The 19861-nt window shown below is 43.6% G+C and overlaps 1 protein-coding gene across 2 annotated transcripts in view; it reads left to right on the forward strand.

Moving 5' to 3' along the window:
- The window catches only part of epha4b (eph receptor A4b), a 163954-nt gene that overhangs the window by 29043 nt on the left and 115050 nt on the right, over window positions 1-19861 (forward strand). For both annotated transcript variants that reach the window (XM_066680323.1, XM_066680322.1), the window contains exon 3: window positions 7735-8395. In XM_066680323.1, coding sequence (XP_066536420.1) covers window positions 7735-8395 — 661 coding nt within the window. The remainder of the gene's footprint in view (window positions 1-7734; window positions 8396-19861) is intronic.

Genomic DNA, 19861 nt, shown 5'->3' on the forward strand with positions numbered 1-19861 from the left:
GAGTTTCGCAACATTCTACAAAATAAATAGCATTCACGGTAGAAGCAAAGGTTAGATAACCCATGTAATTAGTGAGTTTAACTACTCTAAGTCTACTTTATGTTTGTCAGAGGCTTGTTGAGACGTGGGGTGTGGTAGTGAGAGTGTGGAGAAGTTAATGGCCGCAGCAAACAGATGTGGTCTGGTATCGTTTATTTGTGTAATATTCAGAGTACAAATATTAGAAACCAAAATTTATTTCTGAGGCTGTTGGAAGGCCCCCCAACCAAGGAGGGCCCCAGGTAAGCAGGGCCACTACCGCCCGCTGTCCAACGCCCCTGGCCTAGAGTCACCATCTTCAATGCAATGCCTCAGAGGGGAAAAACGCCCCCAGAATTGGGCTGTGGGGCAATGTACCTCTGCCTAAAAGTGCTAGAGTGTCTCCTAAGTGATGGAGCAGCCTGTCACATGGAGAACATAGGTTTGAATCCAGGTAGAGCATGACCCTCCGAGGCCAGAGAGTGTCTTAGAGAGTGCAGTAGTCTGCTACGACATCATAATTTACTCAGTGGTATTTTATCAGCGACCGTTCAAAAAGAAGCAGTGAGCTGACCAAACATGCCTCAGAGGAAGGACATGTTTGTTTCCACTCTCCTGTGGCTGGTGGGACTGTGGGATATTGGATGAGATTCACTGACAGGTGGAATTGGAAATCGTTGGAAAAGCAGGTTGTCCTGGATGTTTTTGTGCTGAAAATGTGAAAAAAACACACACTCACACAAGTCCTCCAGCTTGGTTTTGGGGCGACTGATTCAGAAGACGCTGACAAGGCTTTCTTTTTTACTTGATGCTGCCCTGAAATGTGTGTGGAGAGAGCCCATTTCCTCAGAAACGTAGGACTTACATAACGCTGTGTTATGTTACGCAACTGGCCAGTGTTTATGTGTGACTTCGATTCTGCCACCTCTCTTAAAAGAGGCTGAGAGCTGCTCAGTGACATTTACCACACAGCATGTTTGAGTCAGCCCTGGTGGCTTTCAGAACTCCACGGCTGAGACATGCTAGGCAGAAGATGTGAGGACAGATAAATGGGTCTTAGTGTTTACATCACCCATAGTAAGATCCCTGCATGTACATTAATAAGATTAGAGGGTATGATAATCTGGGAGAGTGGAGATTACTCGGTGGAGGTCCGCTCACAGCAGAAGATGCAGGGTGGGGGGTCAGAGCTGAGACAATTCCACATCTCACATTCTCAAGCTTGGGAACAGGGTCAGAAAATGTGAAGACTTGATGGCGTTGCTGATGGGTCTGTCTGTCCTTTGAAAAAGGACACATATCCAGATATGTCTAGTGTCAGCATGGGTCTCCTCCACATGTTCAGGTCCACAGGTATGAGTCTGTAAGTGAGGGTCTAAGTTCCACAAAGTGTGAAGCCCAGGTTCCAACCTGTTCCTGAGCTGGAATTTCTCCTTGCTAGAGGTTTCCAATTTTTTTGTTTTTCTCAGCTGGTTCTGTGGAAGTGCAAGCATACTGTTGGATCTTGTGTGACAGTTATGTTAAGATCTTGCAATGTCAGTATCATAGAATGTCAAGCAATACAATCAAATAGTAAAATATATGTAAATTCTATGTTCATGAGTATCACTGTTGCTAAAATCAAATTATTAAATAAGAGTAGTTTGACAAAGGTGGTTTAAAGGATTTAAAGCAGAACTTACATCGTAAGCTACACAAGATCCCTATGCTGTTGAGAGCGTTTATACTTCTGCATTGGTGACTGTGTCACTCTGAAATTACACTGACACAACACTAGGGCTGAATCTCAAATGTCTACCTCTACACTATGTAGTACACAATGTAGTGTTGTGTAGTATTTGTTTTTTTTTTTATCTTTAAAATATACTATGTAGAGAGTAAGGCACTGTTTGTGACAGAGTTTACATGAGGTGCCAAGAAAGAAATGAATACAAAGTCTGCTTGATTTTCCCTCTTGGTCCTGCTTGGTCCTATATTCAACATTTTTATTCATCCCTGACATCCACATCATGTCTAAGGAAATCGCCATGAATTTGCTGCTGTCTGCAGTCTCTGTAATGTGGAGGAGAGGTGCTTGTGTACTTCTTTGGTTCAACTTAAACAATGTCCGTCCAACTACTGACCAATCACAGTCGTTGTAGTCTGCATTGACATTTTACGCAGTTACATTTCTGGATAGGTGCTCGTCAGGCTATGACATATAGCTGTGCCGTAGGGTTCATGTCAACATGTTGCTTATGGCATAGGTTTGACGCAGAAGTATGAATTCGGCTTAAGGGGCAGTGTACAAGTACTGAAACCCTCAGCAGTAGTAGTATACCCTTCACTGTACCTAGGATGAAGTACTGAAGTAAAAGTTCTAGGATAACCTCAGACTTACTTCTAGGTTAAGATTTTGAATTAGATAGAGAGCACTATACTGATCCCTTAAGGAGGCTGAATGTGTTCTACATGGGCTTTTTTTGGCAGGGGTAGGGGATAAAGCGGTAGAGTCATAATCTATGCTTTTTCAGTGAAGCAGTTCAATAATCAGACAAGTGTTTTTGGTTCTTGGACATTTGCTCTTGTCGTCGTTTCTCTATTGAACCACATCAACACAGTGAAATTTCTTCAGTGTTTCCAGCTGGCCTGAATGCCTAGCTGTGATGGTTGTGATAGGGCTTGTTTCCCTATCACAGTGATTATTTAAAGGTGCTGAAGTTTGGGACTATTGGGTTGCATTGGTGCAGATTAGCATGCTGACCTCCGACCTGGGGAAGTGGCAGGCGGCCCTATGTTCAGAGGCGTGGAGGAAAGACAGCTCGTTCCCATGGTTCCCTGCTCTGCAGCTTTGGATATTTACTTTAGTGACTCAGTCGTCTGCCACTTGACCCTGACAGGCCTCAGCTAATGCCCCCCAGCCTAAAGCCAGATGTGGAGGAGGCCTTGTTTTGGTTTGATGCTCTGCACTCATTTAGCGCATGTATGTGCGCCTGTCTGAACCCAAGCCTGTGACAGTTCAAGCAGGGTGAAGGAAAACAGGTAAACCTAATGATGTGTCTTTCATAAAGGAACCTCTCTGAAACCAGACGTTCTTTAGGGGATTTAAAGCCAATTACACCATAAGTATCTTAAACTAACAGATGATTGCGGGCGCGGAATTAAGTTAAGCCATAGACAGACTCAGCAGAAGCCCTGATCTGACGGGTTCCCCAGCTTCAAAGCCGACAGGCTGTGTGGAAGTTGGCTGCTGAATGGAGTTAAGGTTTTACCAGATGAAGCACAGAAAGAACCAGCACCAAGGCCATTTATAAAAATGTACTTGAATTTCATGCTTATTGCCTTTGTGTGATTTGTAATAAGTTAATGTTTGACAAATTGCACAATGTTCTGGGAAGATCTACTCTAGATACTGGAACATATCTCTACTCTACAGCTGCTCCAGCTCCTATAGCATCTCTAACCCACCTCTCAGCCCTATATATACCCTGCAAATTCACAATTTCTCGCTTCATTTAGTTCAGGAGACGGATCTCGACTCGACTGCTTCACTACGTCAGCTCGCTCCTCCGCACTAGGTCATTCCTGTTGATCCCCATATTCGGAGCCTCCTGTTTTAAAACTTGCTCTCACCTCCACCCCGTCTCCACCCTTTTCTCTTATTCATTTATCCAACGGAGGGGTCCGGCTTCATACGCGTTCACCCTGAACTCCTCCCCAAAGACTCCTGAGTTCACCACGGTTTCAGCCTCTACGGGCGTGGTCCGTACTAGCAAAAGGATTGTAATTGCATTATTATTATTGCCAGGCTATGGCATAGGCTGCGGCGTAGGGTTAGCGTCGACGCATTGCCTATGGTCTAGGTTCAACACAGAAGTATAAATTTGGCTTTAGACAGTAGTAAGTTGGCTTTGACTTATTTCTGTCTAATTTAAAAATGTTTTATAAATCACACTTAAATGTGAATGTTCTTCTAAATTAAATCTGTGCGTAGAAATCAATCAATCAATCAATCAAATTTTATTTATATAGCGCTTTTCACAACAAAAAGTCGTCACAAAGCAGCTTTACAGAGATCTGGGTCCAAGCCTCCCATGAGCGAGCCAGGGGCAACCGTGGCAAGGAAAAACTCCCTCGGCACATGAGGAAGAAACCTTGGAAGGAACTCATACGTGGAACTCATCCTCCTCGGGTCGACACCAAAGACACAACAGAGAACAGAACAGAAGTAAAAGTGAACTAATGACAGATGAATGGGTTATAGTAATGTGAATACATACATGGAAATAAGGCCTTATTGGAACAGCTAACAAACTAGACACCCACGTCAGCCATATGACTGCGGTGTTCAGTCAGCGTGGCTAAGCGCTACCTCCTGTCCAAACAACCTGCCTGTAACACAACACAATTTTCTAATTTATTTATTTATTTATTAATTTAGCTAGCATGTGGGAATATTGCTGCTGTTTCTGGAAAATGCAAATGGTCAGTTGTCCATATGGCATCACAATCATTGCATTAAGTAGCGCTAAACCTTTCTTCTGAAAACTTTGCAGACCACTCCTTGAAGGGAAAATACTTCCCCACTCCAGACAATGGCTCCCCAATGGAAACATTTCTGTCATAGCTGAGCACAGGACTTTTTTTTTACTTTTTTTACTTTTTTTGGAAAATAAATAAACAGCAGCTCATAAACCTGTCTTTATTGCTGCATAAATTTTCCTCCAAATGTCATAATTACTGCACTCTGGGGAAAGAGTGCAGCTTTTCTTTCAGAAACGCGTACCATGGCCATGTCACTTTGATCTTCAGCGTTCGCCTGCGGCCGTACACTGAACAACACACACATACACACACGGATCCGTTTAAAGGCAGCCTGTAGTTGTAATTGACCCTAGTGCCTAAGTTGATTTTTTTAAACCGTATGCGGTTGGCAGAGGTTCTCAAGACAATCATGTTGTTATAGCTCGTGACATCATGGCAGGTTGTAGTAACAGTCTTCCCAACCTCAGCTTTAAACCCACCAGAGTGGCATGGAGCATTTATACAGCTTTCCTTGACTCTTCTGGAGGTAATCTGTTCCAGACCTGATGCTTTCAATCTGTAGTAGATGTTCTCAAATGCTCAGCTTGTATAATCTCTATAGGAAAGTGTTGCCGGTAGAATGTAAAGCCCAGGAGCAGTTGAGAGAGAGTGAAGTCTGAGTTCTTTTGCTGAAGTAACACCCTCATCTACATTTCTGTGAGGATTTGATGCCATGTTTTGGGCAGCTTAAAAAGTCCATCAGTCTTTTTGACCTGATGAATTCATCAACCCATTTTTCTTCAGATGTTTTGAAGTGTACATCAGACAATGCACTGTGCATGGATCAGAACAAACGATAGTTGGAAGGGACTATGTTTGGACTATACACCAGGGGCCACAGACCTAACACAACGTCAGTAACGTTCCTTGACCAGATTAGCAATATGAGGCCTAACATTGTCAAGAAGCAATGGACATTTTCCACCTATTTTTTGGTTCAGTTTGAGGCATTAACAGTTTCACCTTGTTCCCAAAATTCATGATACATCTGATACATCGCACCCATTAATATCCCATAGATTTCCCAGGATGTTCCCGATGTTTTTTTTAGGTTTGGGATAATCGTAATCAATCCATTTTTAATCACCCATTTAGATTTTCAACAGGAAATACTTTCTTTGTTGTTTGTTGAACAGATTCAAACACTTGACATGATGACATAAGATAGTCATCCTTATTCATTTGACTCAATTCATTTGGCAGCCATTTTGCTTCCTTGTGAAACTTTCCCATTCCCAGTAAACAATTTGAAAGTTTGGTGAGCTACTCCAAGTTGTTCAGCAACGTTTTTTTTTTTTTTTTTTTGTATTTGAAAGGAATCTTCATCAAGCAATACGTGTAATTAGAAATTCATACAGGCACCACTAAGTTCACGACCGCTAACATTGAAACCACTGTTTTTAAATTATTAAAATGATTTGTACACTTAATACTTATGTGTACATTAAAATTAGCTTACAATACCTGAAGTTAATTGAAGTTAGCAATTTGGAGATATGAAACTGTGTTACAACAGTGGTATACAGATTTATAGGTTGCCTTGTTGAGTTATTGTTGTTAGTAGCTTGTTTCACAAAATGAAAAACCTAGGTTTCCCAGCTGTATAGATTTCTATTTAAGCTTGTCAGTTCAGAAATCAAACCATTCTCCAGTCCTTTACATAAACACTGAGAGAAATGAATGGGAAAAGCTTCAAGAGGCAACTCCAGTCACACAAGCATTTGTAAAGCAGGCCTCGAGTTTTTCTGTTTGGTAAGAGCTTGGTCATTTCTCAGTAGCTCAAAGGGAGCCTCAAATCACTCAGGCTCTTAACTGAGATGGTGGTCCAGGAGCCTATCTCAACTTCAAATGGGATCCATACGCAGGGAGCTCTGGGTTATATTTGGCTAAATCGGAATCTTTTTCTGGAATCAGACGTTTGAGGGATTGCCCCAGCATGACTGCCCACCCGGTTTATTTTCTTTCTCTTGAAGGAATAGAAATGTTTTCTTACTCATGCAAGAAGTGTCCTCAATTACAAAATCTCACACAAGTGGAAGCAGATGGTTCATGACGGCGGGAGACAAAGTCACTTTGTCTTGCCTAATATTGGCCGCACACACACACACACACACACACACATGCTGATAATTAGACCATCACTGCGTCACTGACTCGTGTGCAAGCACATGGACACACTTTTTATAGTTTTTTCTCGCACATATTGACACACTCTTAATTTTTTTGTGGCAGCTTCTCCTAAATGTTAAGCATAACAGGAACATTCTGAAAATGTATAAAAATGCCCACCAGTGTTTTACATGGAAGGCCTGAAAAGTTTCCTTTTGGGGTCTTATGCTAATATCAGGGGAATCATTTGTGTCACGGTGGTGCAGCAGGTAGTGTTGCAGTCACACAGCTCCAGGGACCTGGAGGTTGTGGGTTCAAGTCCTGCTCGGGGTGACTGTCTGTGAGGAGTGTGGTGTGTTCTCCCTGTCTCTGCGTGGGTTTCCTCCGGGTGACTGTCTATGAGGAGTGTGGTGTGTTCTCCCTGTGTCTGCGTGGGTTTCCTCCAGGTGACTGTTTGTGAGGAGTGTGGTGTGTTCTCTCTGTTTCTGCGTGGGTTTCCTCTGGGTGACTGTTTGTGAGGAGTTTGGTGTATTCTCCCTGTGTCTGTGTGGGTTTCCTCCGGGTGCTCTGGTTTCCTCCAACGGTCCAAAAACACACGTTGGTTGGTGGATTGATGACTCAAAAGTGTCCATAGGTGTGAGTGTGTGTCGCCCTGTGAAGGACTGCTACCCCATCCAGGGTGTGTTCAAGCCTTGCGTCCATTGATTCCAGCTAGGCTCCGGACCCACCTCGACCCTGAGCTGGGTAAGAGGTTACAGACAATGAATAAATTAATTTGTGGCTTTCTTAATGGTGAATTGGTTAGCGCATCCTGTGCAGACACCTTTTAGTGGAAAGCTTTTATTTGTCTGATTTTAAAGCAACAACAGGAAGTATTTTTACCTTATTATTAATCGTTGTGATGCTTCACTGACCTTTAATTGAGAGAATAAGCCTCTGGCATTGCTACTCCAGGCTCCACCCTGCAGAAACTGCACTGTGAAATTTTGGAGAGAGGTAGGAATGTAGGTCTGCATACCTAATTTCCATCTTGTTTTCTTGCAGTGGGAGGAGATCAGTGTGATGGATGAGCGCAACACGCCCATGCGCTCCTACCAAGTATGCAATGTGATGGAGGCCAACCAGAACAACTGGCTTCGGACACGCCACATCCCTCGAGATGGCGCGCAGCGCGTCTACATCGAAATCAAGTTCACCCTGCGTGACTGCAACAGCCTGCCTGGAGTCCCTGGCACATGTAAGGAAACCTTCAACATGTACTACTATGAATCCAACAACCCCAACCTGTGGTTCATCAAGGAAAGCCAGTACGTCAAGATCGACACTATAGCGGCCGATGAGAGCTTTACACAGACAGACGTTGGCGACCGCGTCATGAAGCTCAACACGGAGGTACGCGACATCAGCAACCTCAGCAAGAAGGGCTTTTATCTGGCTTTCCAGGATGTAGGGGCATGTATCGCCCTGGTTTCCCTACGAGTCTTCTATAAGAAGTGTCCCACAGCTGTGCTGAACCTTGCACAGTTCCCTGATACGGTAACTGGGGGCGACTCTGCTCTGGTTGAGGTACGAGGCTCCTGTGTCAATGACTCAGAGGAATTTGAGGCACCCAGGATGTATTGCAGCGCTGACGGAGGATGGCTGGTGCCAATTGGGCGATGCGTCTGCAAACCGGGATTCGAGGAGAGCAAGGATTACTGCCAACGTGAGTAACCCATGGTTTAGAGTGATGTTAAGGAAACACCAGAAATGTTTCCGCTACATAAACCAAACGTTTTTCTGCTGTTTTCTACTCTGTTCTACTCTAATGTATGGCCTAACAGTAAGTATATTTCTGGCCTTAATAAACTGCACAATAGCTGCGGTCACACTGAGTTTTTCTGCGAATATTTGCTTGCCACATTCCATTAATTTTAATGAGATTCACCACAACAAGCCTGAGACACAGCAAAAGTAGAGCTAAAAAAACTCTCTTCTCTGAGAAGCCCTGATTTCCCCCCACTGTTGCTACAATACCAGCGTTTCCGACGTGAAACTGCTGAACCAAAATGGAAGACATGCCCATTTTGCGAGGTGACGCGAAATGCCAAAACCCAGTGATACTAGAGAGATTGGAAGCAAATAGTTGGAAGCAGAGTGATTGGAAGCTGACTAGTTTAAAAACACCATCTGTAACTGTAACTCTAAATTATTTGAAGCCATATTGAAGCTGGCAGGTTTTATTTATAGGTCATATTTGTACAATGCAATGTCTGCAGCTGGTACAAGACTAAACAAAAATTCTCTACTAAAGATTCAAGACTTGACTCATGCTTGCACTTCAGGGGCTCGTGACTCGGTTCAACCTGACCTTCACTTGCATAAACCAACTTGTGAACATCTCTGCCTTATGGTATTCTGTGTTTTGGTGGCAAGCTTTAAGGCCAAACATGAGGACAAGGTCATGGTGCAGCGCTGCTTTCAATTTGTGTGGTTTGTAAAGATTTATAAAATGGCGTGACCTGGCAGCATGTTCAACAGAGCAGAGGATTCCTGTGAAATTGCCTGTAAGTTTGTTCTAGAGACTTTTCCTGAGTGTGCTATGGCATTGTGTGTGTGTGTGTGGTGAGAATAGCTTAAGGCATCGGTGAGTCACACCTATTCATCCTGGGTCTCTATCCTGCTGGGTAGGATGGTAGCTATGCCTCAGGATGCACAGTATTGAGATGTAATTCCTACAGAGTGCCTGCTCTTCTTTTTTTTTTTTTTTTTGTGCTGTCTGAAAACCCAGACGTCCGCAGCGGTATGCAGAGTTTTATTTTGGACAGTTTTCTAGTAAGGCTGCTGGAAGCAAATCCAGCTGTTCGCAGCCTGCATATGCTTTTCCCTTTGTCTCATTTAGTCCCACTGAAGGGTATCATTATGGCAGTAACTAGCTCTTTGATAGTGTTTTGTTAGCATTTTAAACAGAATGGCAAACCATCCTAATTATCTCACCTGCATTCTCAGGTTTTATTTTCTGCATAGCCGGGAAACACAGCTAAATTAGCTTGAGCAAAGATTCCCTCCAACCCATTCACACTTCATTGTGTTTTTCGGCATAATTGGTTTTTGCAAGTCCAAGTACGTTTCGGGTTCAATTTGCATACATTTCTCTCCACATTCCTCCTTGCTGTAAATTCTACTAACACTGTGCAGCTGGTATAGGTAGCACTTTTTACCTCTCCAGCAGAGATTTGACGCATAGAAAGAATGGAGAGAGTCGCAGAGACGATGTAATGGTGCACTGGCTGCGTGAAGCTTTCTTTCTTTATGTGCATTTGGATGCCTCTTCTCTAATGGCTGCTGAGTGGCTTCATGTTGTTTGATAATGGCCCGGGTGGAGACACACCGAGGGCCCTACCGAGGAGCTAATGACAGTGCCTCCGTGACGAGATGCTAGCTGGCCCCATGCTGTGTTGGTGACATTTTCAACTGTAGTCTCTTTTTCCCCTTTTTCTGTGTGTGTGTGTGTGTGTGTGTGTGTGTGTGTGTGTGTGTGTGTGTGTTTGTTGAAGGGGGAAGGGCTGGCGTTTCTCAGATTTATTGCCTAAAGCTACAGCGCTACAATTCTGAAAGATGTTATCCAAAGCACACTCTCCATAACTTCAAATGTGTTTTTAAGTACAATGTATAGCAGTGATGTTATAAAATACGCCAGTTTTTTATATATATATTTTTAACTGCAGCAGTAAAAAATTCCTATACCAAACCAACGATATCATTCGTTACCAGTAGACCACATATGCCAACAACACTCCTAGCAAAAAATGAGTTCTTTATAGTACCAGTTCAGGCGGCACGGTGGCGGAGCAGGTAGTGTGTCACACAGCTCCAGGGGCCTGGAGGTTGTGGGTTTGATTCCCGCTCCGGGTGACTGTCTGTGAGGAGTTGGTGTGTTCTCCCCATGTCTGCGTGGGTTTCTTCTGGGTGCTCCGGCTCCCACAGTCCAAAAACACACGTTGATTGGCGACTCAAGTGACCGTATGTGTGAGTGTGTGTGTTGCCCTGTGAAGGACTGGCGCCCCCTGGGGTGTATTCCTGCCTTGCGCCCAATGATTCCAGGTAGGCTCTGGACCCACCGTGACCCTGAATTGGATAAGCGGTTACAGATAATGGATGGACGGATAGTACCAGTTCAAGATTAAGTGATTTGTAACAACCATTTTGCAGAAGAAGCATTTGCAAAAAAAAAAAAAAAAAAAGATTTTACAAGAACTATGTACAAAAAAAGGGTTTCATCATTGACAGAACAAACTTTACTCATTTTAACCAGAATAAAATAGATTTATGATTTACTAAGGTGATATATACGATTTATGATATGCAACAATGAACCATATACGACAAATACACACATCTAAACTTCAATTGTTTTTCTGCCAAAGGATATATTGATACAAACTGCAGTGAATAAAAGGCTGCGTACACGATGCATTATATCCAAAATCTTTTTTCATATCCTTTTATTAATGTCTGCCCTGTGTTATTCGCTAGGCTTCAGATGTGCGCTAAATGCCAGAGTATGAATGATCCCATAAGCTTCTCACATATAAAGCATGTGTGAAAGTCCTCACAATCCTTTTCTGCTGCTCTACTGAAGCACCACACTCTTTAGAAACGGCTTCTTAGGGTAAAATAACCCAGTGGGGTTACATTAAACTCCTCTGGCAGATGTCTTCGCAGGTATTGTGAAGCAGTGCATAGACACCTGGCCTGGGAAAACTCTGAGGTGCTCGATGCCACATAGAGCTGGAGAAAGATTATTGGACTTTGTTAAATCCCCAAGATTGGAATCGCTAATCCTCCTCACAGCAGAGATAGGGAGAGAAAGTAAACATGGGTGTTCAATAGAAAAAAAAAGATTTTTTCCAAAGACAGGTGTTCAGGGAATGAGAAGGGAAGGTGAAGGACAATGACAATGTGAAGGAAAAAGCTTTTTTAAACTGCAGATGAGTGAACTTATTTCATACAAGTTTGGTAAACAGTGATAGATCAAGGATAGAGCATAACTACACCAGAGTCGCAGTGTAAACTTGGACTGTTACTGTATTCATTATAGGACAATACACAATTAATTATTACTCACACAAGAAAATGGCATAGATTACTATAGAAATGTTACTACAGCATTGGTTGCTTGGTTGGCTATTTATTTATCTACCTATGCATGCAAATTTAATGTGTATGTTTTTATTAATATCTTTGCTATAAAACTTAATATAGGTAGTGTCGCAGTCACACAGCTCCAGGGACCTGGAGGTTGTGGGTTTGATTCCTGCTCCAGGTGACTGTCTGTGAGGAGTTGGTGTGTTCTCCCCGTGTCTGTGTGGGTTTCCTCCGGGTGCTCCGGTTTCCTCCCACAGTCCAAAAAACACACATTGGTAGGTGGATTGGCGACTCAAAAGTGTCCGTAGGTCTGAGTGTGAGTGAATGTGTGTGTGTGTGTCTGTGTTGCCCTGTGAAGGACTGGGGCCCCCTCCAGGGTGTATTCCTGCCTTGCGCCCAATGATTCCAGGTAGGCTCTGGACCCACCGCAACCCTGAACTGGATAAGCGGTTATAGATAATGAATGACTGAATAAAACTTAATAGAAATATGGTTCAAGCCTGAATCTATAGAGTCTGTTTTTTTTTTCCTTGACAAGGGGTTGAGATACATGAGGTGCATGTCGTCTAAATTTGTGTGTCCGCCTACATTTTGTGTAAAACCTAACCAATGTGACACACGCACTGAAAAATTGCTGCAGCAGCTTTGGAAAGTGACACAGATAATGAGCTTCAGAGCCTGAGGGGTTTGATCATAATATGGCCTTCATTTTGCATTTAAGTGCATTTAAAGTGGATATATGAGACATCTTTTTCCACAAATGAACACTGTTCTGGTATTAATGAAACCTCTGTGACCTGATTTGGTCAAAATATAACAGGAACCAAACCCCATGGCAGTGTCCACCACTATCTAAACAGTCCTGGGCAGAACGGCCAGTTTCAGCACCTGTTCTTTTAAATGATAATGAGCCACTCACTGTTCACTCCAACCCTGAGCACACAGCAGTGAGGAGTGAAGAGCAGAGGCTCTTTCTTCACATTTTTTTCCCTCTACTCTCATTTGATCTCTTTTAGTCCATTTACATCTCATCTTTGCACTCTCACATAAACATGGGTCCAGCGCTGTGATTATAGAGACTTAGACGAAGAGGCTGGACAATTCTAAAGGCAGTGTGGAGCAACATCAGAACGTATCATTTAATCCCATGTTCTCTGACATAGGCAGCTCAAGAAAAGGTACTGGGTTGTTTTATTTCAGTTTGTGTTGATAGATGCTCCAGATCTCCATATTAATATACACATACATAAAAAAACGACCTGTTTTCCATAATATGTCTTTAACTAGATCTTTATAAACTGAGAAAATGCCTTTAGACCACAGAGGGTTAATATTTCCAGGGATTCAATGGGACATTTGGTAATATCCACCTGGTTGTGTGCAGCTGTATTAAAAAAAACAATTTTATATTTGATATATTGAGCCACTCTGTTAATCATTAAAATTGTGTTTTCCGCTCTTGTAAACAATGTAGGCTACTTAGCAGGTTAAGCTTGTGTTGCTGTGGCATTTATAGCAGAAAACCACAAAGTAGTCAACCGTCTGAGGGAAAACAAAAGGTGAGGGTGCCACCACCCTGTGGCCTTTGCTATGCAGTAGTTAGGGCGCTAATGTGTTTAAACGAGCCTCTCACTTTGGCTCGCTCGTTCGCTTCCCGTGTACAGCACAACTGCTAATGGACTCATCAGTTAGGCTGAAATGGCCGTCCGCTCTAATTGGTGACATTTTCCACGGTGCTAAGTTTTTTTTTGCTTTTCTAATCTGTGTTTTCTTGTTGTTGGTTTTTGGTAGGTTCTCCAGCAGGGTCCTGTCCGGGACGACTCAGGGGCTCAGGAGATGAGCCAGTCAGGCTTTCCTTTAAATATTCATAAGCCCTCATGGATCTCCTGTCTTGAAGAGACGTGGCTAAAAAAAGGCTAAGTGCTTTCATTAAAAAAGGCAAACAAATAATGGAAAATGATGAAATTCAATTAGGCTTGGCCACTCACCGCATGTCCCCGTCGCTCATCATGAAGTCAGCGAGGCTGGGTATTTGAATTCTGAGCAATAAGTGTGTGTGTGTGTGTGTGTGTCTGTGTTTGTGTGTGTATAAGCTAGAGAGAGGTTTGCATAAATGTGTTTGAGTAAGCACTGTGTATGTGTGTGTGTGAGAGAGAAAGAGGGCAGTGAGTCAGGCAGAAGCTCCTTGGGGATCGTTCTTCAATCTCTATGATGCATACGCCATTGTGGCATGAATGAAATATTCATATCGCCGGAGCCAAATCTTAGCCTTCCCGTTTTTGGGCCACTTTTGTTTTAGGTAGAATTCAATTTATCTGAGATGTGGCTTTCAAAGTGACACAGCGAACACTGATGTAGGATGAGCCACTCAAAAGCAGAAACCTCTGCGATGTATCAGACTCCCTTCTGGAGCGTTTCCATACGAGTGACAGTGTTATTGATTCGGGCCCAAGCTGCTGTTATCACGGAATGAAAGTTTAATCACTGTGTGTGAATAGGTATATTGAAGATTTCTGACATTTGTTTCAAATTGTGTGTTTGAGTAATGAGAAGGTCAAGCTACTCTGCACAGTGATGTCAGCTGTTTGTGGCCATTGAGTTGGGGATCTGGAGCCCTCCAACACACACTGTAAAACAAGGCCACCCCGTATGTTTTTAATGGGCTGCCTAAAACAGAAAATGCTTAGTATTTTTTAAAGGACATGAAAATAAAATCTGTATGAGCTGATACTCAATGTTTAGGTGTTAGATAAAAACAAAATTAATAAAAATACGAGGTGGTATATCGACTTATTATTGTACACAGTCCCTTCTTCATGTACGTCAACTCATTGCTGCACTGTTGAATAATGGTTCCAGATTTGTCAACATTTTCCAAACCGATGTCAAACCTGAAGCCAGCATAACACCCTCAATGGAGATCAAGTGATGTGTGTCTGCTGTTTTCATTATTTACCACTCAGTGTGCACTCTGGCCAATCAGAAAGCATCTCAGCTGTGTCCACCATATGGTTGCTTATGAGTTTTGGACCTGGTTCTACTGGATTTTGCAAGCGCAATGGTGCTGGAAGTGGCCTGTGCCTCCTCCCGGGCTGTTCTGCTCCTTCGCACTCTCAAGATCATTATTACCGTCTCCAAAAGGCGACCCCAGGCCAGATCTGCGGAGCTTCAAACCCAGGCTAGTCGATTAGCATGCTCCAGCTGTCCGTCTGTCTCGGGGGAGCGCTCATTAACGCAGGCCCTTTTCAGCCTGGCAGTGTGGCACCATCTGATAAGAAGTCTCTGTCCACAGGTCAATGATTGTGCAGAAGGAGATAGGAGGCTGCTTTCCTCTGTTTCTTTTTCTTTGTCTACGAGCTCTCTACAGTAGTTGCTCATTTTTAGACAGCTATTTAAAGGGAAAGGGTGCACATTAAGATGTACCAGACGTCCCAAACACACAGTCAGAAATCAGTCACTAAGAATTCAATCACTGACTGTTTTTTCCCCCCAGATCCACCATTGTACTCAAAGGATCTACTCAAGCGTATTACTTGAGAAAGGCTTAATTCTTCATTTCTTTCTGCTTTGTGAACACAGCCTGGAGGACTCCTGTCGTCAAGACCATTCCTGTATAAGGAAGTGTAAGCCTTTCTTTTATATGAGATCAATGAATGATAAACCCGAAAACAATTATTTCCCTTGTTAAAAAATGTTCCACAGTGTGTAGGCTTTGTCACGTGTATTTGTTCACACCCTGAAGTGTCTACTTCTTAATTAAGTATGTTAACCCACCCTGTAAAAGGCCTGCCTTGCTCTTTCTGTATGTCCCTCGTGTTGCCGGAATGCCTCTTAAGCTCGGGTCATAAATCCGTTAGGTGGAATTCTATTTCGAGTCTGTCCAACAGCAGCCTGCTTGTTGTAGCAGCAGCGTGAATTTCTGTAAACATTGAATTTTATCAGCCTGTGTGCTGCCGACGGCTCAAAACGACGCGCAGTGATCACTTACAGTCCCCTCAGTCGGACTAATCCCATACATTCACCAGCACAGACCTGATTTGCACTGTCAGAGGGATTATGTAACAGTTAAACCACACTCTGCTGTCATAATACGCACACACACACACACACACACACTCTCTCTCTCTCACACACACCTACACCTACACAGCTCCAGCTGCTGGAGAGATCCCTGTCCCACTGCCGTTTCATCTGTGAGCATGCTCTCTACTTCTCTTTATCAGGTCTCTCTCTCTCTCTCTCTCTCTCTCTCTCTCTCAGGAATTTTTCTTCCTTTTCCTCTGTGCCCCCCCCCCATCCCCACCCCTCTCAGGGGGATGAAGCAGGCCATTCATGCTCTCTGTGTCTGCCATGACCAATTACAGCCCCAGTAAAGAGACACCTGTCATAACCCTCTGCCTGGAAACCCAATCCTCTCTCTCTCTCTCTCTCTCTCTCTCTCTCTCTCTCTCTCTCTCTCTCTCTCTCTCACTCTCTCTCTCTCTCTCATTCTCACATGTTGACTCCCACTCTCATCCTGTCCCAAACCTCCAACTCATATGCACAGAAATACACACACACACACACACACAGAACCTCTTATATACCGAATCTAAAAGAAAATTAAGAAATGTATTGTAGCAAAATTTTTTTCTCTCACTCTCCATTCAGTGCTCTCTCTGTCACCAATGCAGTCGTTTATCTTCTAGTGTCACACGGCTTGCTACGTACATTCACTAAGTGAATTATTCCGGTGCCTTAGATTTAAACATATATCTTGGGTTATATTTAAGCGATTTAATAGCGAAGAAGGTCCATGTTGATGAAGTTTGGTCCCAGACCACTCTGCAATGTACCTTCTGTCACTAATGGTGCTTTTTCGCTGCTTGGGATCGGCCTGAGACGACTTGTCGCTTTCCCCTAGCACCGCTTCCCCGTAAAACGGCGCTGGTGACATCATCAAAACCCTGTTTCTAGTGGGAACCGCAGGCTTGGAAAACCACAACAATGCAGATGGTAAAGTTAGGTGCTGTTTACTCGTATATTTGCGTGTTGTTGTTGTGTTTTGGACTGAACAGGGCTCCGTGCCCCAGTTCTCACTGATCGGTTTTCCTGGCTTTCTCTGGAGATATTCCTCGGCCACCGACCCAAGGAGTGTTTAAACCTCTTCTAAAACCCCTCGGGGTAATGTTAGGAGCTGCCGCTGGGAGTCGTATAAAAACAAATGTGAAAGCTCAGGTGAGTTTGCGCTGGAGATCATGGAAAAGCGAACGAGCCGAGTCGCTTCGAGGCGTGTAGGTTCCAGGCCGTGAAGCTTGAATGCATTCCTAGGATTGTTTGTAAAGGTAATTACATATAGACATAGGGACTACATAGACAGGTTAAGCCTATGGGCCTACCCCAGACCTTCCTGGAAGCAGCTGCTCGGTTTCAGGGTGCGAGCGGCAGAGTGAGAGTGATGTCGGCTGCTGGCACGTGTTTGCAGACAGAGCGATTTTGCTGATTTGATTTTGCAAGAGAGAGAAGTGGGTCAGGGCTATTGGAGGCCCTCGTCCCCGGGGCCCCTGCTGGGCCTTTAGCGGCCAGTCATCTCCGCTGCAGGTCTGTGAGGCGGCACGGAACCCACTTATCAGATTAGAGCTCCAACCAATCACTTTCACAGTGACTCTAATAGCTGCTGAACTTGAATGGTGTGTGTGCAAGAGTGTGTGTTTGAGTTTTACTGTTTAATGTAATCTCTGCACCTTCATTAAACATATAGTTTGTTTTTTGTTTATTTTTGTTCATTAATTCATTCATTCATTCTTTTAAATGCACCTCACATTGATCATTCATTTTTTGCTCACTAATCCACCCATCATTCATTCATTCGTTCATGTTATAGTGAGTCCAGAGCCTACCCAGTATCGTTGGTTACTGGGTAAATACACACTCACCCAGTCTCTCACTCACACCTGCTGTGGACAGTTTCACACACTCACCCAATCACTCACACACTTGTGGACTGTGGACAGTTTCACACACTCACCCAGTCACTCACTCACACCTGCTGTGGACAGTTTCACACACTCACTCAGTCACTCACACCTTTGGACAGTTTAACACACTCACCCAGTCACTCACACACTTGTTGACAGTTTCACACACTCACCTAGTCATTCACACACTTACCCAGTCACACACTCACTCAGTCACTCACACACTAACATCTGTGGAAAATTTCACACTCACTGACTCACTCACCCCGTCATTTACACACTCAGCCCTGTGGACAATTTCACACACTCACCCAGTCATTCACACACACACACACACACACACACACACTTACACACCTCTCCTACATTCACTGAAGTCTCTGCTTCCATTTTCCTGCCGTTCATAGGTTTGACTGAGCAGAAGTCCTTTATTGAAAAGAGTCTATGTGTAATATAGTGATATATGAAGGTATCAGAAGCTGAAACAGATGTTGTGGAGGTTAATCATCAAAGCTGCAGAAGATATTTTCCTCACCTCCAGAGCTCCTTCATCTTCCTGGGAACTGTTCAGATACCTTCTCTTCCTTTTGCACAAACCGCACAAGTCATATATCAGTAGGAGCTAGGTCTGTGTACGAGCGCATGGCTGTGTGTCTCTGTGTTTCTGTGTGTGTGTGTGTGTGTGTGTGTGTGTGTGTGTGTCACCTTGTGGGTACCCAAACCTGTAGATGTGCTCACATTCTAAAGACCTCTCATTCTTACAGCAGTCACCACAACACAGATCATTTCGTTTTAATGTGGACCTAAGGTTGTGTTTAAGGTATTGCTGGTTGTAGTTATGGTAAGTTAAGAACATGTCTCCACAAAATGAATGGATGTCTATGTAGTGTCCCCACAGGGCAGGGAAACAAATTTGAAGGGCAAACACTCCCTAAGCAAGTGCATAATTTCTCCCTCTCTTTTTCTTTTTCTCACACTCACTCTCCTTCCATCTCCTTCTCTCTCTCCTTTTGTCTGTGTTCATCTTTCTTACTTTCTATCACTGTCTTTTTTTCTAATACCCTTTCCATCACTTTTTTTCTCGTCCATTGTGTCTATCGGTCTATCTCCATAACTGTATTTGTTCCTTTGTATTTCTGTCTTTCTCACTATTCCTCTCTCTCTACCTCATGTCTTTTTTGCTCAGTTACCTCTTCTTTGTTGTTCCTATTTCTCCTTTTTGCCCTCACTTGCGCTCTCTTTCACTATCTACTTCTTTCTTTCTTCTCCATTTTTGGTTCTCTTCTGTTTATCCTCTCTGTCTCTCTCTCTCTCTATCTATCTCTCTCTCTCTCTCTCTCTCTATATATATATATATATATATGCCTCTCTCTCTCTCTCTCTCTCTCTCTTTGTATGAAGACAGCAGGGTGTCTGTTCCACTGCCTTCGGAGCAGCAGGGCGTTCGTGTCCAGCAGCAGATGTTTCTGTGGGTGTTCTCGACGGCAAAACGTGAACAAACTCCGCAAATCTCAATCTAGCACCTTTAACTCCTCTCGCCGTAACCCTTCCATCCTTTCTCCCCCTGTGTCCCCCTCCCTGCAGCCATCCAGCTGTTCCTCATTTCAGCTCACATTAGCTCTCGCACCCTCTCCTCTTTCTCCTTTCCGCTTTCCCTCCAGCCCTCGTTCATGCCCCTCGTCATTTTTTTTTCCTCGTACAAGACAAGAATGAATTTTACTCCCAACTATTTCAAGAAAGAAAAAAAAAACAAGGCCAAAGAAGTAAACGGATGTTCTGTTAAAACACCTCACAGCCAAATATAGACTCTCTATTCCCCTGCGGATGAACCGAGGCAGGAGAGAGAGAGGAAGAGAGAGAGAGAGAGAGAGAGAGAGAGAGAGAGAGTGAGAGAGAGAGAGGGACAAAAGTGGTAGACTACACGAAAGGATAAGTACATATTTTACTTTAATTAGACACATCGGAACGTGTCGGGGTCGGCAGCTCGGCTCTTTTCCCGTTTTTATCCGGTTAAATAATGATGTGATTTAATGCGCGGTTACTGAACTGAATGGGGTGGAGAGGGATGAAAGGAGGGAGATGAAAAA

The sequence above is a fragment of the Hoplias malabaricus genome, chromosome 9 (genome assembly GCF_029633855.1).
Source record: "Hoplias malabaricus isolate fHopMal1 chromosome 9, fHopMal1.hap1, whole genome shotgun sequence".
In the NCBI taxonomy this organism is placed as follows: Eukaryota; Metazoa; Chordata; class Actinopteri; order Characiformes; family Erythrinidae; genus Hoplias; species Hoplias malabaricus.